Consider the following 21,032-nt stretch of genomic DNA (forward strand, 5'->3'; position numbering starts at 1 on the left):
ACATATATTTCTGTTTACATGCTTAATTATAATTGTGGAAATGAACCTAAGGAGTTTTAATGATCAAGCTTAGTTTTTACTTAAACATTTTATACTTCCTTTACCTGGGGGAGATTTAATAATCATAACAGTAAAATGCCTGTTGTGATATCTGTAAATACAGCATAACTTTTGGTCTAATCAAGTGTTGCTATGAGAAACCCAAAGATGATGCAACTTCACACATATTACCAGCTCTTCAAATTGATTGATTTTGGCCTGAAGTTTCAAAAGTTAGAATAACAAAAGCAATTATAGAAATTAAACTTTAGAAAACACTTAAAACATTTATTATGAAGTCCCCCGCCCCCCAATTCTCATGTAAGGAAATTCTCCCTCTTTTTCCATTTTCAGGATCCAACCCATCATTTCAACTGAATAAAACCTATGCTGAGAGGCTATAAATAAGCAGCTTTTTACAACAGACTAACAGCAACTTTTATAAGTGTTATAATTTAAGTATACAAGTTAGACACTCCAGCGACAGTCCTGTATCTTATAACTGAGACACATCTTACCAAACATTTTTCATTTCTGTGTACCAATAGAAAACATCAACAGTGGAAAATGGGCCTTAGTTCATCCTGGTAAAGGCTTCCTCAGCTTAGAAAAATGCCCTGTTTCCAGTGAACATTTTGACTTAGTTCAGTGGTTCTCTACCTGGGGTCGAATGACCCTTTCACAGAGGTTGTGGCAGGGCGAGCAGCTTGGCCAGGGTAAATAGAGATAGAGCGTTCGTCTGTCTGGAGCAGCAGAGAAGAGCAAGATAGGCATGGTAGGACAAGGCAGAACTGAACCCTGGAGGAAAAAAACAGTTTATATACAATCGTGAACAATGGATCTTTACACCATTGGTCAGTTTCGGTTTAATTTCTGTGAAAGAACACTTGCATAATTTTATGGTTGGAGGTCACCACAACATGAGGAACTATATTAAAGGGCCACGGCATCAGGAAGGTTTGAGAACCACTGACGTAGATGCACAATTTTCTTTCAATCCAGCATGTTTGCACACAGCTTCAGTTATTTACAGCTCAGTCTGAATAACTCAACTGGGCTCGTCTGAATGAGTTCCAGAACACCTGTGTAAGAAAAGAAATAGTTATGTATACTTTTATTAAGTAGTATATATGCTTAAACCACCAGCAGTATATAGAGACTACGAACCTGAAGATTCTGGTTTAACTGCTTTAAAACGGCATAAAGAAGGGAATTTGTAGAGTCATTGTTTTACAACTTACTCTGTTAAAAGAATTAAAGTAGTAAGCTATCTAGCTTAGTGCATAGTACAGCAACATCCTTGCTGAGGAACTGGTCTTAACTATCATATGCAGTTTGACCTGACAGACGCAATTCATTTGGTTGCATTGTCAAAACTATGGTCCATGTTATCAAAATACAAATTTTATATGTGGCCAATTGCAGTGAACTGTGATTTTACCAGCCAATGAAATCATTTTATACTTCATGAGATATTGCTGAGGTCAGACAAAATAGTCGCTTCAGGAGATTTGTCATCGTGCCTTTAGAGAGAGAACTGTTGCAGGCACTGCAATTCGGCCTTTCATTGTCATCACCCCTCAGCAATGCTCAAGCTACATGGACCTTTAGCCAGTGATCAGAATCTACTTTAAAAAAACCAACCCTGAAGGCCACAACAGGAACTGCAGACCCATATCGAGCACCAAAATCAGTTCTAAGTCCATAAGTCCTTTCACCACAAACTGATTCCATATTTCTGAACAGATGAAAATTGATTTGTAATGGTTTTTGTACTTTCTAGCTACATACGTCATATGTTGTACTTCATCCTCTGAATAGCTTATACATAGCTACTAAATATAGACTGACAGTTTATCATACAATTAATTATGGTTCCAAGTGCTACCAAATTTTACACATGGTTCTTGCTGGATTTCGAGCGTAACTGGGAAAAGTGCACTTTTCAGTGTACGACATACCCAGCTAGCACTTATATGGAAAAATAAAACTGTACTCACCACACTGTATTCTCCAACAGCAGCTCTGCATTGTAAATATCAGGTAAGATTTGGAGGCTTCCAGTGCGTCCACTTCCTGTCACCCTCCAGTATATTAAGCTGAAGTTGTGATCTTCTTAAAACTGTGATAGTTAATACTTTGTATTGAAAACTCAGAAATATTAGTCAATGAACAACTTGAAGATAGTTCCTTTCTGAAGGCCAACATCAATACTGGCATGGCTAGCAGTCCATTCCATTGAATGGTCATAGCAAGATACAGGTCTTGTAAATTTTGACAGTCCAACATATGACAAAGTTGTTGTGCAAGAAGTGGTGGCAAGCGCTTCAGGTGGTTTTGGGCCTGCGTCTTTACAGTGAGTCACTTGTTCCAGTTGCTTAAAAACAAGCTTTTTTTGCTTCTTTCCATGTTTGAAATACGTATTTTCTTGGAAAATAACGCTGAATATTCTAGCTTTAGAAAATACCCATTTTTTAAGATGTATGCCAGAAAGCTGAATATCTACTTGGACAGTTTTAGACAACGTGTGAACTTTACAACACATTCATAGGTGGCAATACTAAAATTCTGAACATATTTTCAGTATTTGTAGCTACACACACATACAGCCTGTTTTCCTCTGGGATTAGTATATGGCATTACTTAAACAGGAGAAGAAATGAAGTAACAGATATTTTCTTAGTTTTGTACATGGCAAGCATAATGCTTCCCATTATATAAATGGCATAATGTTAATTTAGCAACAGAACAAAAACAGAATGAATGGCTACCTCAAGCACATAATTATAGGTGGTCTTCACAAATATCCCAATACTGAGTTCAGATACAGAAAATGCAAAGGAAGCACATGGAGAAGTAACGAAAAAAGATACATATAGATGGGTCAATGATGATTTGCAAATAGAATAAATAAACTTCAAACCATTAATTTCGTACTTCAGTTTTACTCATGTAAGAGTTGAGGTAACTTGCATGAGTATTAAATAACACTTCATACACAAACATACCAAAAGCAGTGGATTTAAGTACCCAATGCAAAACTTTCAACCAGGAAACGAGTAGCACAACCTAAGTTTTTTTACTTTTACAGTAACTTTCTCAACAACCATGTGGCTAACCAGAATAGTCTGGTGTTTTGCAAGTCTATTTATTAACTAGGTCATCTTTTAAACAAAAAGTTTAAAAACTTAGGTTTGATAAATGCATACTACAATACAATAGCCTAGTGTTATTTTATAATCAGCCTGTATATTCCTCCCAGGCTTGATTGCTGTAACAGTTTTCTGGCACAAAAACAAGATACATCATGCATCTTAAGCTTTCTCTTTATCCAAGAGTATTTTTCTTTGTAACATCTTTAAGAAATCAGTTCTATCCCTTCCCTCGGACTCTGTTCCAACAAACAAATGTTCAGAAATTTAGGCTTTAGGATGCTTAGGGCTGATCCTGCGTTGAGCAGGGGGTTGGACTAGATGGCCTGTATGGACCCTTCCAACTCTATGATTCTATGAAATCAAGTGAATGAAGAGAACCTGTTTTCCAATACTCTTGGAAAAGATCAATCAACTTAAAGGCATTGGATCCCCCCCCCAAATATTTTCTACTGCAAAAGTAATATCTATGTAACTTTCTATAGTGTTTTCCTGAAAAATGTTTTCATACAAAATTTAGTTCTATTGGCCCTTTTGAAACATAAACACGTATCTATACCATTTAAATAAAAATAAAGTAGTTTTTAGCTCTCAGTTTCCGTTTAGAGCTTTCATTGAGAGTTTTCAGTGGGCAGGAATTCTCCAGGCTGATTGTCACTGCCATATATTTCTGGAAAATAAATATGGAAGATACAACATTTGTGAGCTCTAATGTCTATATTGTAGAAAGAATATGTAACACTTTTTCTATTTACATTGCATCAAAACCTTTACAAGCTGAAAAACCCCAAAAGATCTTTGTTAGCAAGATTACCCCAATTTGGTCTTGGACTAACAGTCAAGATAATACAGGAAACATATTTAAGATGATTTGATTTCCAAAGACTCTAGCAGGTTATGGAATAGAGAAATGCTATTCAATATTACAAAAGAATTTTCTTAAAGTTCCCAGTTCCTCACAGATCCTTCCCATTTTTTTGCTTCTCCCTAATTGAGTTGAGCCATACCCTATTAAATACCATTTGTATAATTCAAGATGGGTGAATTTTTCATTCTACAGGAGCAAATATAGACAAAATGAGTAAAACATACTATTGCTTCTGATAAGGACAACAGAAAAGTTCATATGATCTATTCTTAAAAAGTAAGCGGGATAATTTTGTTAAGTGTTCCTCTCAAAAGTAAGCATGAGATAATTTTGTTGTTCCTACCATCTACACTAAGGTAAATCTTTTTTTTAAAAAAATAAATGAGCATGCTTGGAATTTTGTAGGAAAATTTTTTCATTCTTACAATGTGAAAGAGATTTAAGCATACGGCATCGCTGTTACCTACCAAGTAATGCTGTTGCTTCACCTACATCATCTTTTAACCTGCTAGCATTTAATGTAGATTCATGAGCAGATGGTGCTGATGTATCACTTAGATCATTTCTGTTTTCTTCTTGTACAGTAATACTCCAGCTTTCAGCTGAGATGCTACCACTTATTGATTCAGGTACTGCAAGTTCAAGTAAATCTTGAGGTTCTCGCTTTAAAATTAAAGAAAAAGAATACTGTTCAGCAAAAAGAATATGAGGGTGATGGGAAAATATTTAAACAGAAAACAGGCTTGCATTTACCTGTAACTATTATTCACCAATGTCTTGTGTGCAGACACACATTTGGACTGTACATGTGTAGGCCAGCCATAGAGAACAATTTCTAGCTTTAAAGCTCCAAATTGGATCATCCCATCCTGATCGGAGAGCACATCACATGCACCAAGCCACCGCAAACTCTCACTGTACAGAAAAACTTGGAACCACATGGTTCAACTGCAAACCAATAAACCTGTACATCAGCCAAACAAAATTTCTATTATTATTTGGCTTGAGAGCTCGCACTGGGGTAGGAGAGTGGGAATGTGTACCTGCACACAAGATGTTCATGAGCAACAGTTACAGGTAAGTGCATCTCTGTTTTCATCTCCTATCTTGCTCTGTGGTAGGGACTTGCCCAGGCAAAAAAATGTCCATGCTCATTCGAGTAGGGCATCTTGGTGCCACATTTGGCACATTTTTAAAATAACACCCTGGACACCATAGTCAAGGGCCCATAAATAAATGCATCGGATTCACCGCGGATGAAAGAACAAGACAGCCATCCAAAATAAGGCGAATGGTATGAAAAACAATTTTTCAGAAGAATAACATAGACAGCAAGGCCAGAAATACTTCTAGTATGGATTACACTAGAAGTACATGTTCCCCTCATAGTGGTGAGAAAGGAACTGAGGGAAGGGGGTGTCCTGTTCTCAGAGTATGTGATGTGTATAGTTGGAAGAACCTGCACATGTGCAACTCTAATGAGGGCCCCATTTTGGACCTTTAGAAATTGTTCTCTGCACATGTGCAGTCCCAATGTGGGGCTGAATAGCAAGACAAAACATGAACTGAAATCCAATCCTATAAACTTTCTTTAAGTCAGTTTCTCTAACTTCTGTTACTACTGTATCCAAAAATATAAGAGTCGGGTTGGTTATACACAAAATTGAAGGCCTAGTTTTGAATGGCTCTTGCTGAATTCTTCAAGACAAAAGGAAATTTTGTGGGGTTGCAAAACTATTCAGAAGGAGGAAAACCTGGTCTCTCCAAGAAACAGAAACCAACACACTTAGATTTTGTTCAATCCCAACAAATTGCAGGTACCCAGAGAACTAGAAGTGCTGCTTTTGAGGCATTATTATAGTGGGAAGTAAACCTGCCTCCCAGCATTGAGAGTCTAGACTTTTACTGAGACAGAGCTGCATAATATGTCCCAGGAATTCCTGCAGCCCACGGGTCCCTCCTGCCACTCCTTTTAGTAGATGAATAAATGACATGGATAACACAAAGTAATGTATTTTTACTTGCTTCCCCACAGGAAGACTCAATCAACAATGACACGGAAAGTAAGGGCTGATCTATCTGTTCACCACTTCTGTGACTACAGCAGTTCAGAACACAGCCAGAGTTCATGTGGGCCACAGTAAGTGCTGTCCCTCCAATGGAAAGCTGTCATTTCAAACAGAAGTGTTCTAGCCTAGCTTCTCATCCAATATGCCAGCTTTCCATTACCTGGGATTTTTCATGCTGAAACAATAACCTCCTGCCTTCATTCTAAAACGATACAGTTCCAACAGACCATGTGATTTTATTGTATGTGTGCTTACTGTTATAGTTTCCATGTGTACACAATTTATTACACATCATACCCCGTAAAAACTGAACAGTGCTTCTGACAACATGAGCCTCTGAATGGCCCTCACCAGAAGAATATTCCCCCAATAGGATGAAATCTCTCCCCCAATGAGAGCCAATCAGAGGCTCTTCCCTGCCCATGTCCTCTTCCTCCATGCAATTTCCTTGCAGTTGGCCTGAGAAGGAAGGGCAACCATGAGGCAAGGCTGGGAGTAGCTGTCCACATGCGCTCCATGCTGCTATCACCAGCCTCCCAGTCACTGGGGAAGGACACAAAAGGTCAGCCAGGCATGCTGTGTGCCAGCCATACCACTCTCGCTGGCCTCTGGGGTGCTGGGAGATCAGGGGGGCCTCCTCCAGAGGTCCCCCACCTGTTTTTAAAATGGGGTTCTCCGCTTGTATACCTATAAAGTGTGAACAGATATCATCAGGAAGTCAGTCTTCTTTAAGACTATCAAGTGTATCCTCATTATCAAAGCCAGGTATGCCATAGTCTTAAATAGGAAACAACTTTATTATCTAAACAGGAAACATCCTTTACACAGAGGTTACCTGGAAGTAACAATATAAATAATAGATATTGATCTGGTAATTGTTTGGGATGAATAGTCATGCCAAGGATCAATGCATGTTTTATGAAACATATGTCTGAAAAACAGAGGGCAGCATCTTTAAAACTAATACAAGAGTACTCCTCATGGAACTTTTTATAATGGAAGATTTAGCAAACATTAACTGATAAGAGAGCCAGTTTGGTGTAGTGGTTAGGAGTGCGGACTTCTAATCTGGCATGCCGGGTTCGATTCTGCACTCCCCCACATGCAGCCACCTGGGTGACCTTGGGCTCGCCACGGCACTAATAAAACTGTTCTGACCGGGCAGTAATATCAGTGCTCTCTCAGCCTCACCTCCCCCACAGGGTATCTGTTGTGGGGAGAGGAATGGGAAGGCGACTGTAAGCCGCTTTGAGCCTCCTTCAGGTAGGGAAAAGCAGCATAGAAGAACCAACTCTTCTTCTTCTTCTAATTCCATGCATACCGCATTTCCTTTCCTCTGCCTGAGAAAGTGTCCAGTGATAGCGACTTCAGTAAGCAGAGCAGGAAGGGGCAAAACAAAGAAGTAAAGTAGCAATAGTCAGGCTTTGTAAATAGGAAGGCAGAGGAAAAGACCACACATGGGTACAAGATACCTCCTCATACTTCATATGACAACTGTACTATTTAGCCCAATGCTACCTATGGGCACTGGCTGTCTAAATTTTCAAGCATCTCTAGCCCTACCAAAACCCTTGCACTTTTGAGATACTTGCAGATTGAACTTGGAACCTTCTGCATACAACCTATCTGCTCTAGTAGAACCAGTGTGACATGGAGGAATGGGAGAAACACACACTACTCAGCCATGTACAAGACAATCTTTTACTCAGGGCTACCTCAAATATACATTTATACATACCCAACAACCTAGAGCTTTGATAACATCTAGTTTGCACATTGGACATGTTCTGTGGTCCAACAGCCAAGGATCAATGCATGTTTTATGAAATATATGTCTGAAAAACAGAGGGCAGCATCTTTAAAACTAATACAAGAGTACTCCTCATGGAACTTTTTATAATGGAAGATTTAGCAAACATTAACTGATAAGAAAACCTAAATACAATCAAATTGTGCTTTTAGTAATAAGTGTTTTTAGCAAGCTAGAAAAGGGACACATATTGTTCTATCATTTCTGCCTCTTTAATTCAGAGCGTTCTTGTGGATAAAAAGTCCCCCAGTAAGGTATTTTCAGAGTACAGAAACTCGTCAGAGGAATTAATTACTTTTTTTACAGTATAGCATTAGAAGGCAACTATACTGTCTGGGTCTTCTCCATTCAACATATACTGCAGAAAGCTTTTATTTACATAAAAAGTTAATTCAAATATTTCTAAGGGACATAACCTCTTTGACAAGTCTACTGAAGTTAACAAACTTACTTGCAAGGCAAAATTCGAACTGCGTCTTTTGCTTTATAGTTTTCTATGCACACAGCACAATTTTCAGCATCAACATCCAGCCCCTAAAGAAAAGTCAAAATGAAACAGAGGGAGCTAAAGAGTGGCTTAAGCACACTTATAATACTAGTATTTTGCAACATTTTAGTAGCATATTTCAGTGAAAGTTTTCATCATTCATAAAAGAACGATGGAATTACACAGCTGAAGTTCCAGAAACTGTAGATAGAATAAATTTGTGCCAAGTCTTCAAAAGGAGAAAGAAAATTAGCATGACCTGGAAAACTGCCAGCAAGCTAGCTTTAGTGCTAATTTTCTATTATTTATTTAATAATGACTTTATAACCTGCTGTTCAGCCAAGTTTTTTTTTTCTCAAAGCAGCTTATAATTAAAATCCATGGTATTTTTAATTAAAGCTAGTGGCTGAGTTACAATTTCTTTTATACAATGAAAGAGGCTTCAACAAATATTCCAATAGCTGTTGAAGCCTAGGAGAACAATGAGAAGCTGAGTTGGTACGACTGATATCTTGAATTATATTTATGCCAAGCAGCAAAGGGGCTGCAGCCAGGAAGAGGAATCAGGCAAAACTCCAGCTACCACTTTGCAAGAGTATAACACTGGGAGACAGGGGGAATAAATCACTTAGTAACAAGGTCAGACTTTTAATGACATATATAGCCTCAATTCAAATCAATGTCCGTTTTATAAAATCTCTTTCTCAGACAAGGTTCATAGTAAACCTGTTTTGATAGTAAGCTGTTTAAAAAAATTTCTAAAACTGTAGACAAATTACAAGACTCTTGTTCCATTTCTCGCCTCTGTACTGAGTGCTGAACTATTAGCAAATCAAAATTTGGCAGTTTCTGTACCTATGAACATAGAAAGTATTCATAAACAGAGCTCAATTGTACCATATTTACTTGAAAAATTACACTGAATATAAAGAAGATGATACAAAATGACTCCTTAAAAATGCTTCAGACAAAAAATGTTTAAATATAAGATAATGCCCTCCTTTTTGATGGCATTAATTAATTGCATTTATATCCTCCCTTGTGGCTCAGAGCAGTGTACATGGAACTTTCATGAAACAGTCCATTGTAAATAAACATATTGGCTTGAACATATAAAACAATTTGACAATAGGAACTTGTGTCAAATAGAAATGATTTACAAAATCAACATTTAACAATAGGACAGTTCTCCATTTTTCTGCACTGACATTTCTGTTCTTTTCTGTGAGTGTAGACTGACCTCTGAGGAAATACTGTATTATCACCTATTCCAAAACATAAGCACAAAATATCCTTGAACATTAGAGTTAATGCTGTAGTGTTTGTTTGTAGTTCTACTTAAGGCCAATAATCCAAACAGTTCTATATATACAGAAATTCCATCCATTTCATTTTAATGAAACCATACTCAAAAAAGCTTTCAGTCTACGTTGGTTTACCTTATCTTCATGCTTCACAATATGGAGCTGCAGCTGGCCAATTACTTTCTTCATTTCCTTTCTGTGCCCCTTAAAAAAATAACTCAAGTTAGTAACCAAATTTCACTGGCATCATTTTATAAAAGATGTCTAGGTATTCTGAAGACAAAGGCTTCATCAGAAGGGTTATGAGTGTCTATCACCTCCACTGGGTAAATATTTTCACTTTCTAAAGAGGAGAAGCACACTTCTGTACCAATGTAACATATGAAAGGGAACATCCATATATGATGCTGTTGGACTGTAGGTGCCCATCAAAAATACTCAGTGGCTCTATACTATATTTAGGTATAGTAGTTACAGGCAGAACTGTCACTGTGAAAAACTCAGCTATCTGGAAGAATTATTCAAATGGGAGAATTATTCAGATAATTTCTACTTGTAAAGAATACTACACAGATCATTAATTTTTCTCCTGAAACAAAGTTAGCAGTGGTAAGCCATATAATATGGCAAGGGAATTAGGAAAATCATTTCATGTTCCCCAGTTTATGTATTTCCAGCCCATTAAGAAGTTCATCATAGAGCCCTCAAGATTAAGAAGTTTTCAGTCCTGGCATCTACTTGGTGGAATGAGCTCCCAGGAGACATTTGGGCCCTGACAGAACTGGCCCAGTTCTGCAGTACCTAAAAGATGGAGCTCTTCCGCCAAGCATCTGGTTGCAGCCAGTGTATCCTATAACATCAAATGCCCCCCCCCCAATGAAAAAATACTCTCACAAAAACATCCTGACCAGGAAACGGATCTAGAGTGACTCAGAAACTATATTGATGTTGCTGCTAGTTATAGTGTTGATTTAATGAGATTTTAAGAGGTGATATTATTGTTTCTAAGGTATTTTATTGCTACTAATTAAAATATTTGCTGGGAGGGTGGTATAAAATCAAATTAATAAATAATAAAATAATTTGATTATGATCAGTTATGTTGTGCTGGTATATATAAGAAACAAACTGATCCTTTTCTTGTTATTCACACAAATTGGCTTCCAGAAACTACAAATGTAAATAGAGGGCATTTCAGTGAGATGCATATTACCCTTAGAGGACCAACAAAATGTAGCAGAAACCTGAGTACTAGAGAAAGGTGTTTTAAGGACAAGGATTTATCTTTGTCCGTGTAACAATCATAATGCTTTTGCCAACTGCTGTATTAGAAGTATGAGGGAGAAAGGCTAGCACACATTAATTTAAAAAAAATATAACAATAGCTTGACAGCAAAAAAAGGGTTTTAAATATATCATAGCTCACTCTAGACTGTATTTTACTGTTCTTGTGATCGTGACGTCCCTCATACAGACTGGTACAACATCTTGTAAGATTAACAAACATTCCATTTGTAGAGGTCCAAATTGAGGAAAAAACTGGTTTATTTTCAATTTAGCTGGTATTAAAAACTTTCTCTTTCTCACTCACTCATGTGCATGCACTCACGTATGCACACACACAAAGAGAAATGCAGGTTAAGGACGAAATTGAAAGGACTCATAGGAAGTAAGGGCATTGAGGGGCAAAGGAGACTAGAAGCAAGATGGTTTAGGAGAACAAAAACAAAGTAAATACTCGCCTAGGAAACAGGAACACAAGGAAAAGCAGCAGATAGAGAAGACAACTACGCAGATTAACCTTCCAACAAAAAGCTTTAGACCAAAGCAAGGCGGTGGGGGTAAATTTCACAGACAGACTTGAGGCAGCCCATGTAGATATCATGTACAGTTTTACTGGCCTCCCTAGGAGACTAACGTCTTTTTATTTCTCCTAGGAAGAGCTATATCTTTCTGCATTAACACCTACCAAAACCAAACATACTTTCTCTTATTTCAAGCAATTAAGTCCCACTGATGACTCAGCTATTTCTCAGTTTATCTCAAAAGACTCTGAGAAAAAAGTTCTCTACCAGCTATTTATGGAAGTCTCACTGATCACCAGTTATGAAAAGTGGAAGAACAAAACAGCTATGTTCGGTTATAATAATAATTGAAAAATCAGTTTGTTGAGTATCAAATACAGTACAAGTATGTCTAACTCTAAAAACGGCACACAAAACGGCACTTTCCCACCAAGTCTACGACTGAGGCCAATGCAAGCACACAATAACATCAAAAGACCCCCCCCCCAGTCCTTTCTACTTCCCCCAGCAACTGGAGTCCAGGCTCTCAGACCCAAGACTCAACTTAGCAATAGCCATCTGACGGAGAGGCTGATTCTGTGAAAGCTTAAGGGGTGGTAGGTTAGATGGATGAGCAATAGGGTTGTGAGTGTCCTGCATAGTGCAGGGGGTTGGACTAGATGACGCAGAAGGTCCCTTCCAACTCTATAATTCTATAATTCTATGATTTAGAGGATGGCCAGAGCACTTAGAGAGCCAGTTTGGTGTAGTGGTTAGGAGTGCGGACTTCTAATCTGGCATGCCGGGTTCGATTCTGCGCTCCCCCACATGCAACCAGCTGGGTGACCTTGGGCTCGCCATGGCACTGATAAAACTGTTCTGACCGAGCAGTGATATCAGGGCTCTCTCAGCCTCACCCACCTCACAGAGTGTCTGTTGTGGGGAGAGGAATGGGAAGGTGACTGTAAGCCGCTTTGAGCCTCCTTCAGGTAGGGAAAAGCGGCATATAAGAACCAACTCTTCTTCTTCTCTTCTACATTCTAAATTGGAAATTAGATTTCAGTTGTCTATCATTTTTAAATCCATGTATGTACAGGATTTAAAATGTTAACTGCCCCAAGACTGTTGCCAGAGAGGGGCGGTTTACAAATCCAACAATAAATAAATCAATTTAAAAAATAAAAACAAGTTGGCGCAACAAATAAGAACAGGTAATATAGGAACTGGGATTAAGAAACGTATTCAGGTTGAGCAGCATTCATAGATGAAGCAGGAAGATAAAGTTGCCACACATGCTTTCAAGTAAGTTCTCAACACTTGCCTATTATTAGGCAAAAGCTTTTTACGAGAGACGGTAAAGGATAGGTCCCCATCACCACTACTAATTACCTGGTTTCCAAACTGTGTTCCAGTATAGAGGAAACGCTGTATGTAAAAAAATATAAGCCATGCTAAGGATATAATCATCATGGTGATGAATGCAATAGCTACAAAAACAACTGACTGTCCACTGACATATTCTTGTATGTGCCGAGTTCCAACATCAATAGTCATTTTCACAGGAATCCCTCTTCGCACTGGCTCCAAGATCTCCATTCCTTTGGGATACCCAACCATAATTACCACTGTATTGCCTGTACCTGTTGAGGGGGAAGAAAAACAGGAATCAAGTGCACTCTCTTACCACTTTTTATCGATTGAATGAAATCCAGGCCCATGAGATGATAAGCAGGTGGAACTACTCTGCCATAATTAATTGCTAAATTAGTTTCTACTACATATAAATTCTCACCCAACATCCACAGCCACAAACCATTAGGGTAACCAAAGTTCCTCAGCCTTGGAAGCAAACTTGAAAATGTTCATATGGCCCAAAACTGTGGCCTTTGACCGAGTGCCCTCCCACTCCTCAAACAAGCATGGCTTTTCCTTTCCTGCTATTTCACCGGACCCCAGCAAGTCCACTGCTTTTTTGCCAAGCCACAACTTGATGTCCCTGCAGATCACTCAAAGATAGCATCACCACTGTCTCCTCCTGGATTCTCTCCTCATCACATACTGGGCCTAAAAGATCTTACAGAAAGGACAGTATGAGATGGATCTAGACTGCACCTCCATGGGCGCATGCATTTCCACCCACAGAGTGTGAGTTTGCTGTCTCCAATGTCAGTCTGAAATGCCCCCAGCAATATGGGTGGATATCCTTGCATCATTTGAAACACTTGCTCTGGATCCAAGCCTACACCTAGAACTATCACTTTCTCTCATACAAGCCAAATAAAACTCCAAGTGAGAAAAATCTTACAATTTTAGATTATCATAACTCTGGATGCGTAGATGTTCTGAAAATTCTGAAGCCATGGGGGCATTTTTGCAGAAAACTCATGCAATAACTACTTAAGAGCCCTAAATGTATTTTATTGCATTAACAAAAATGCATTACTGATATATATGAGTGAATAATTTAGCATATAAAAAAATCAGAAGTCTAAAGGCCTTGTTTACAGGTAAAATTACTAATATGCCTTATTCTAGAGAGGAAGGGCTGAAAACCGCTACAATCTAGCTATTTTAGCACCCAGCCAGAGCAATCCATGAGACGGTCACCTTTAGGCTGGATTTCTGTAACTTGCTCTATACAGGCCTACCCTTATCCCTGCTCCAGAAATGGAAACTAGTCCAAAATGCACAGTAACACTTGAGAGGGCCCATATCTGGCCTCTGCTCCAGCAGCTGCACTAGTTCCCAGTTGAACTCCAGATCTGGTTTAAGGTTCTAGAAATCACCTTTATGCGGTCTGGGCCCAGCATACCTGAGGGACCGAGTTTCTGCCTCTGCCACCCGAGGAGTTATGCTCAGTCAATTCCAACCAGCTAGTGACCCCTGGTCCCAAGGAAGTATGTCTGGCCTCAACCAAGGCCAGGATGTTTTCTGTCCTGGCCCCCACTTGGTATATTGATCTGGCAGAGGAGGTCCCTATCAGAGCTAGCACAGTTCCTCAGGGCCTGCAAAACAGAGCTCTTCCACCAAGCATTTGGTTGGGGTGAGTTATCTGATAACATCTATTGGGCCCTTCAGAACCCCTATGAGAAATGCCCAAGGGAAACATCCGGAAGAGGCCGGTGTTAAGGACAAGACAACTGTTAATTATGGTTTAAATGTTTTAATGACTAGTATAATGTTGAAATTTTAATGTAATTACATTTTAGAATAAATTATATTTTTGTATTGTCTATTTAACTATGATGTACACCTTCCTGAGCCTGTCGGAGGGTGGTATATAAATCCAAATAATAATAATAATAACAACAATAACATTATTTCCCATTTGAGGGATAGTTAAAATAAAATAATATCAGCGATCAGATCAATGGCCCATCCAGTCCAAAACTCTATGTCACAGAGAGGCCAAAACCCAGAAATCATCAGGATGTCTACCAGCAAGGCCAGTACTCCAGAACTTCCACTGTTGCCCCCACCCCCAAGCACCAAGAATACAGAGTATCAGAAATACTTTCCATCTCTTATGTAGTATATTCCATTAAAATCTTCATAGACGTATTTTGAGTGAATAAAACTTTGTCTTTAAAAGTATTTCACTAATACTAAAATATGAAAACATTACCTAAGAAGTTTTCTTCCCCTGTTCTCCCCCAGGTTGAAAAAAAACCTCCCTGCACAGCATTTACCCCCTAGTCTTTCCATCTGGAAAACAATTATAGTCCTTAAGAATTTCAAACAGGCCCTTATCAAAAATTTATAGAAAGAGGAATCACTTGAGTATCATTCCACACTTTTAATAGAGTTTGGGAATTTCCACTAGTAGCTGGATTCTTTCAACATATCTTTAATCCACTCCTGCGGATTAAAGATCCTGCAGAGCGGATTAAATAAAAGAGTAAGAGCTGTTGGGGAGGAGTTAGGGCGGGACACGTCCGGGATAAAAACTCTGAGGAGCGAATCAGGAGCTGCAAAGCAGCTCCTGATTCGCTCATCAGAGTGGCAATCCAGGGCCAAGTGGCCAATTGGGAGGTGCGCTTTGCGCGCCTCCCTATTGTCTACTTGGTCCGTCTCCCAGAGGCCGCACCGCTAACTCTTCAGTCCTCCCGAGCCGCAACCCTGGCCCCACGTCACTGGCCGGAGGGGAAACAAGGCTCCCGCCGCCCAGCGACTGCCCTCCAATAAACTGTGACCTCGCCGTGACCCCACCACCCCTCTGTGGATGCCGCCACCTGCCAACCTCGCCAGTCCCCCTCCGCCCCCGGCTCAGCGACCGCGCGCCCTTCCCGACCTGCCGACAACCGTCTGCCCACAGCCACCGCCCGACCCTTCCCACGCTGGCTCCGGACTCCCAGGCCACTGCCACGCCGACGAACGCCTGCCTCTGAAAGTGAGGCCAAAGACAGGACAGGACTTCAGCGCCGCTCCTGGGCCGCCGCCCTAAGTGGCGTGCCCAGGCCGCAGCCGCTGCGCCGCTCCACGTGGCCGCCTGCCTCTGAGGCGCCCACCATCCTCTGTCGCCGCACCTACCCCACGCTCTGGAGCAGCCGGCCCACAGAGAAAGTGGGACGCCTCTCTCACTTCCACCCCCGCCCACGCAGAAGCCTTTGCCCTTCGGCTGGCGCGGGGGGGGGAACCCTGCTAGTGCCCATTTTATTGCAGGATAAAATGGGCTTTTAATCTAGTATTTCAATATTTAGAGAAGAGAATATATTCTCTAATTTGCAATTATTTTCTCTACTAAATGTTTGTTGTTCTAACACAAGGTGAAGAATAAGAACTCACCACAGATTAAAAAAGCCATTCTTCTGTATGAAAATCTTAAAGATTCTAGAACCTTTTATGAATTCATTTTATGACACTCTGCACAAATGCAGAAACTAGACAACAAATATATTTTATTATTGTTAAATGGGTGTGCATTAAGAGTGCAAATATAAGATGAAAATATCAAGAAATTCAAAAATCAAAGTTCCTCTGACTTACTTAAGACGGAAGTCAGGATTTTATGTTTTGCTGTTGTTCTTATCTGCATGTTCTGAGGATGATCATAGTTGTTCAAAGAACTGCATTTCAATGGAGTTTCCACTAAAGAGATGCTGAGTGCATCTGTATAAATGAACAGGAAACAACCCATGAAGAACCCATGGATTTTTCCAACAGTTCCTTCCTCAATCATTAGATTAGTTCTCTTGTTGCCAGTTTTTATTGTATTATAATAAACCTAAGAACTTATATTGCAGTTTCATTATTAAAAACACTTCATTTTATCTTAGTTTAGTCCCAACAACAACCCTGTAAGACCGTTTATGCACTGGAGGATTCATGCTGGGTTCCAGGCTGGAGTTTAGTTGTGGCAGGTTGCCCAACCTCTTCCTGCAACCACACGGGGAGAGTATCTGGCCCGGTGCGCCTCATCCGCCCTGATTTGTGCTCCTGCACAAGAGCTGGGGCAGTGAAGTTCCCAGTGTGTAAACGGTCTAAGATAGGCAAATAGTACCATCTTAATATTACAGATGGGAGCTGAGAGTGGCTTGCTTAAGGCTATTTAGTGAGTTAACAGCAGATCTGAAATAACCTCAGTCACTTAATCATAACATTAAGGCATCATTTATGACACAACTCTGACTTGGGACTCAACAACCCTATACTTCACAATATGCTTTACTTTGCCAAATCAGAAAGACAAAAAGATAACTAAAGGAGTACAATGATTACTTGAAGATGGAAGGAAAAAAGAGAGAAATTCACATCTGTCCTGTTCAAGGAAAACTTGCTAGAAAATCAACCACATACATTTTCACCTGTCATTACAGCACGCACTTGTATAGCTCCAAAATTATTCAAGCGGCTACCTCACAAGCTATATATTTTTTCAACTACTTCAAATGGCATACAAATACAGACCATATAAACCGAAAAACAACTACTTATTGCAACATCAGCCACAAAACGACTGAAAATGGTGACCAAAGAGCTAGTACGCTGGATCCGAAGTACCACTGTTGGGATGAAGATGGAAGAACAGGACTTCCCCCTCTTGCCTCAGCCCACAAACCCCCCTCAAATTCTTATCATGAGAGACCAAGAGATCTTTAGAAACAGCCTGGTGAGGGAGCCAAGGGAGAATCGGCAGTGGAATTGGGGATTCAGCAAAAATCCCCCTCCCCTCGTTCACCAAAAGAAGTGCCATTCTGCAGACATTCTAAATGACAGTTTTCCCAAGTCTTTGGAAATGGCTAAAGGATGGGAACAAAGCAAATCTCATTGTTATTGCACATCTGCAGAACTACCCTCAAAAAGGCCCTGCTACACATAATAGAGGTGGTGCAGATGGGAGCTGATGTTCCACGATACCCCCAGGTCTAAGACATTGATTGATGGTGGAAAGTACCTTCAAGTTGCAGCAACCCCCATAGGGTTTTCAGCACAAGAGACGTTTAATGAAGCATGCTATATCCGCCTCTGCACAATGACCCTGGTATTCCTTGGTGATCTCCCACTCAAATACTAACTAGGGCTGACTCTGCTTAACTTCCGAAACTGGTGAGATCAGGGCAAGACGGCTCATCAGCATCTTAAAAACTGCATGACAGTCCTGTGGCTCAGAAACTTCCAGTGGTATGATCTTGTACTTGACACAAAACATACATCTGGAATACATGGAGTCTGAGACAGAATAGAGAATGTCAAGGCCTAATCAAAACAGAATATAAATAAGAGCAGCAGCATCTAACCTGGGGGACCAGATTTGATTCCCCACTCCTCCACAGGCAGCCAGCTGGGTGACCTTCAGTCAGTCCCACAACTGTCTCTGACCTATCTCAGCCCTACCTACCTCACAGGGTGTCTGTTGTGGGGAGAGGAAGGGTAAGCTGTTCTGAGACTCCTTTGGTTAGTAAAAAGTGGGGTACAAAAAAAATGCTCTGCTTCTAGGCCATCATAAAAATATAAGCAATTTCAAATTTAATTTGTCACAAATGAGGAAGTTCCACACAAATGGTTGAGAAAGCAAGACAGATCTTTTAATATAGAAATGCTGCTGCAGAAAACTGGACTATGTAAGTCTGAAAGCCATTAGAGCCTTTGAAAATGGTCATCAATGAAAAAAACCTTTTCAGATGCTTTCGGAAGCTATCAGCAGTTCACACAACACCTGTATCAGGAGTTCCTAAGCTTATTTTCAAACATCTTCTCTCAAAGGGGATACATATTCAATGCACCCAGTGCGGTTCTATTATCTGCCCTCTGCAACATACACTGCACTCAATAAGGCTGCATGAAGATCCTTCCTTGTTATTGTCTGTCTCATCCATGTGCCAGGCTTGTAGTTTAACAACTACAACTGAAATATTCTCCAGCTGATCATAGTTTGTCATACCCAGGATTTCTACATTCTTCTAGAACTTTAGGCACCCATCTCTTGGATACCTCATAGCCTGCTACCATACTAAACACAATATGGAAGAACAAAGTTTGCATCCAGTGGCATCTTTAAGACCAACAAAGTTGTATTCTGGGTATAACATTTTGTATGTACACACACTTGTAGGAAAGAAGTATTAGTCTATGACATTTTTTTAGGAACTCTTTACACAAGCCAGAAAAGGAACTGGCATTTTCTTTTTACTGCCACTCTGTCCTACTTTAGTATGTGTATTACTTTTTTAAACTGCAGCCTACTCCTTCCTCTTGAAGAGATATGATTACTGAACATTTATGACAAACTCCCAAGCCAAGCCAACAGGTATTACAGAAATGCTTGGAAGACAGATAATTGCACATAGCATGCTCTTCTACGCAATTTAAACACAACTCAATCCAGCCATGTTGTTAGGCTAATTCTGCTATGGTTCATACTGAAACAACCAGTCACCCACTTTTTTTTCTTAAACATCTGACAGCATCATCAGCTTTTCATAAAGGGAGGGAGGAAGGGAAATAGCTTCCACTGCTCAGCAGACTTCACAGACACCACTGCCCAGCAGATCTGTGGCTTGTTCATCCTTCAGCTCCTCTGGTTTCTGAGCACCAGCTGTTTAGTACATAAATCCTTACACAAATACCTGCTGTTTTTGCAACAGAAAAAAGTTGCAAGAAGGGACATGTTCATGCAATTATTTATGGGATATGGTGGCTTTCTTTACGTTAAAGGAAAATTGTAAAAAAAATGGGGCTCTATCAATAATTATAAGTTTCATGTTCAAAGGCAATTCTAAAAATCAGGGGGGGGGTGTGGAGATGAATGACAACTAGGGATGCCAGTCTCCAGGTGGGACCAGGGGATCTCTCAGAATTACAGGTCAATTATCCTGGAGAAAATGGCTGCTTTGGAGGGTGGACTCCATTGCATCATACAACACTGAGGTCCCTCCCTACCCCACATGACCTGCCCCATCCTGACTCCATTCCCAAAGTCTCCAGGTATTTCCCAATACAGAGCTGGCAACCCTAGTAGCAACAGAGAAAAAGGTGCTACTTTGGTTACCTGTTTGTGGGCTTCCAGGAGGCACCTTGTTGGCCACCTTTGCTCAGATTTAACAGAGCTCTTATTATAGAAGATCCCCCCCAAGCTTGGGTAGAAGATACACAAGTGGAAAGCTTTCCTCTCCCTCAGTCCGCATCTATCCCTTCGAATCAGCACACGCCAACTTTGCACAGAGCCTGTCCTCTGTTCTGGGCCACCCTTTTGGGGATAACTATGGATCCCTCTCCCTCCCACCCACATTCACGAAACCGCTGCTGGGGAGAAGGGGGTTTTCACTCCTCGCGGAAGGAAAGGCTTCCCGCAGGGGGCCCTGGAGCACGGGCGCTCGTGCAGCCTCCCTCCGCAGGTGGGGCCTCCACTCACCGAAGTGGGGCATGGTCAGCGTGGAGTTGCCGAACTGGGGCTCGTTGTAGACGACCACGGCGGCGGGCCCCTTCCTGGCCGCGTGGGCGATCTTCTCCTTCAGCCGGCAGCCGCCGTGGGCCAGCAGCACGATCCAGGCGTGGGGCGGCCCGCGGGGGGCGCCGGGCACCTCGTACTCGACGTCCGGGCCACAGCCTTCCATGCGGCGCGCGCCCAGGCCCCGCGGGATGCCCACGAGGCCCTGCGCGCTCTCCTTGGGCGAGGCGTCCCCGTAGCGGCCGCTCTCGGCGCTGGCCCGCACCGTGCGGTTGGCGCCGGGCTCCGTGTACACCGTGCTCACCCAGGCCGAGTACCACACCAGCCCCCAGGCCACGCGCGGGCCCCCCGAGGCCGCCAGCAGCAGCGGCAGCGCCACACGCGGCGCCCCCAGCATGGTCCCCTCCAGCGCCGCCGCACCGGCAGAAGCGGCCGCCGCTTCCCGCCCCTGACGGGAAAAGGGAGGAGAGGGGCGGCCGCTGCCGGGCCGCTCCTGTGGCTCCGCCCGAGGCCGCCGCCCCTCGCCCCGCCCCAGCCGCGGAAGGCCCGGCCGGGCCGACCCGCTCCCCGCAAGCACCGCCCGAGTGGAGAGGAATGGCTGGGCTTTAAACCGGCTCGGCTTCCGGCCTCGT

The 21,032-nt window shown here is 41.5% G+C and overlaps 1 protein-coding gene and 1 non-coding gene across 4 annotated transcripts; both read right to left on the bottom strand.

Annotated features, from left to right (window-relative positions):
• Positions 1–452: 452 nt before the first annotated feature.
• Positions 453–20,912, bottom strand: RNF149 (ring finger protein 149). Of its 3 annotated transcripts, XM_077343538.1 has the most exons (9): positions 20,365–20,912; positions 13,029–13,153; positions 12,903–12,938; positions 9,865–9,933; positions 8,390–8,472; positions 7,867–7,963; positions 4,527–4,722; positions 2,040–3,861; positions 453–1,121 (listed from the first exon to the last, which is right to left on the bottom strand). In XM_077343538.1, the coding sequence occupies exons 1-8, from the start codon at positions 20,795–20,797 to the stop codon at positions 3,803–3,805; spliced, it is 1,098 nt and encodes a 365-aa protein (XP_077199653.1). In that variant the 5' UTR covers positions 20,798–20,912; the 3' UTR covers positions 453–1,121; positions 2,040–3,802. The 3 variants fall into 3 exon arrangements, with proteins under 3 accessions (XP_077199653.1, XP_077199655.1, XP_077199652.1); XM_077343540.1 differs by lacking the exon at positions 12,903–12,938 and having other exon boundaries at positions 20,365–20,911; XM_077343537.1 differs by having other exon boundaries at positions 12,903–13,153; positions 20,365–20,911.
• Positions 1,517–1,624, bottom strand: LOC143840875 (small nucleolar RNA SNORD89). Its single transcript, XR_013232465.1, has one exon. It is a non-coding gene; the product is annotated as a small nucleolar RNA SNORD89 (small nucleolar RNA).
• Positions 20,913–21,032: the final 120 nt, after the last annotated feature.

Source organism: Paroedura picta, chromosome 6, assembly GCF_049243985.1.
Source record: "Paroedura picta isolate Pp20150507F chromosome 6, Ppicta_v3.0, whole genome shotgun sequence".
NCBI lineage: Eukaryota > Metazoa > Chordata > Lepidosauria > Squamata > Gekkonidae > Paroedura > Paroedura picta.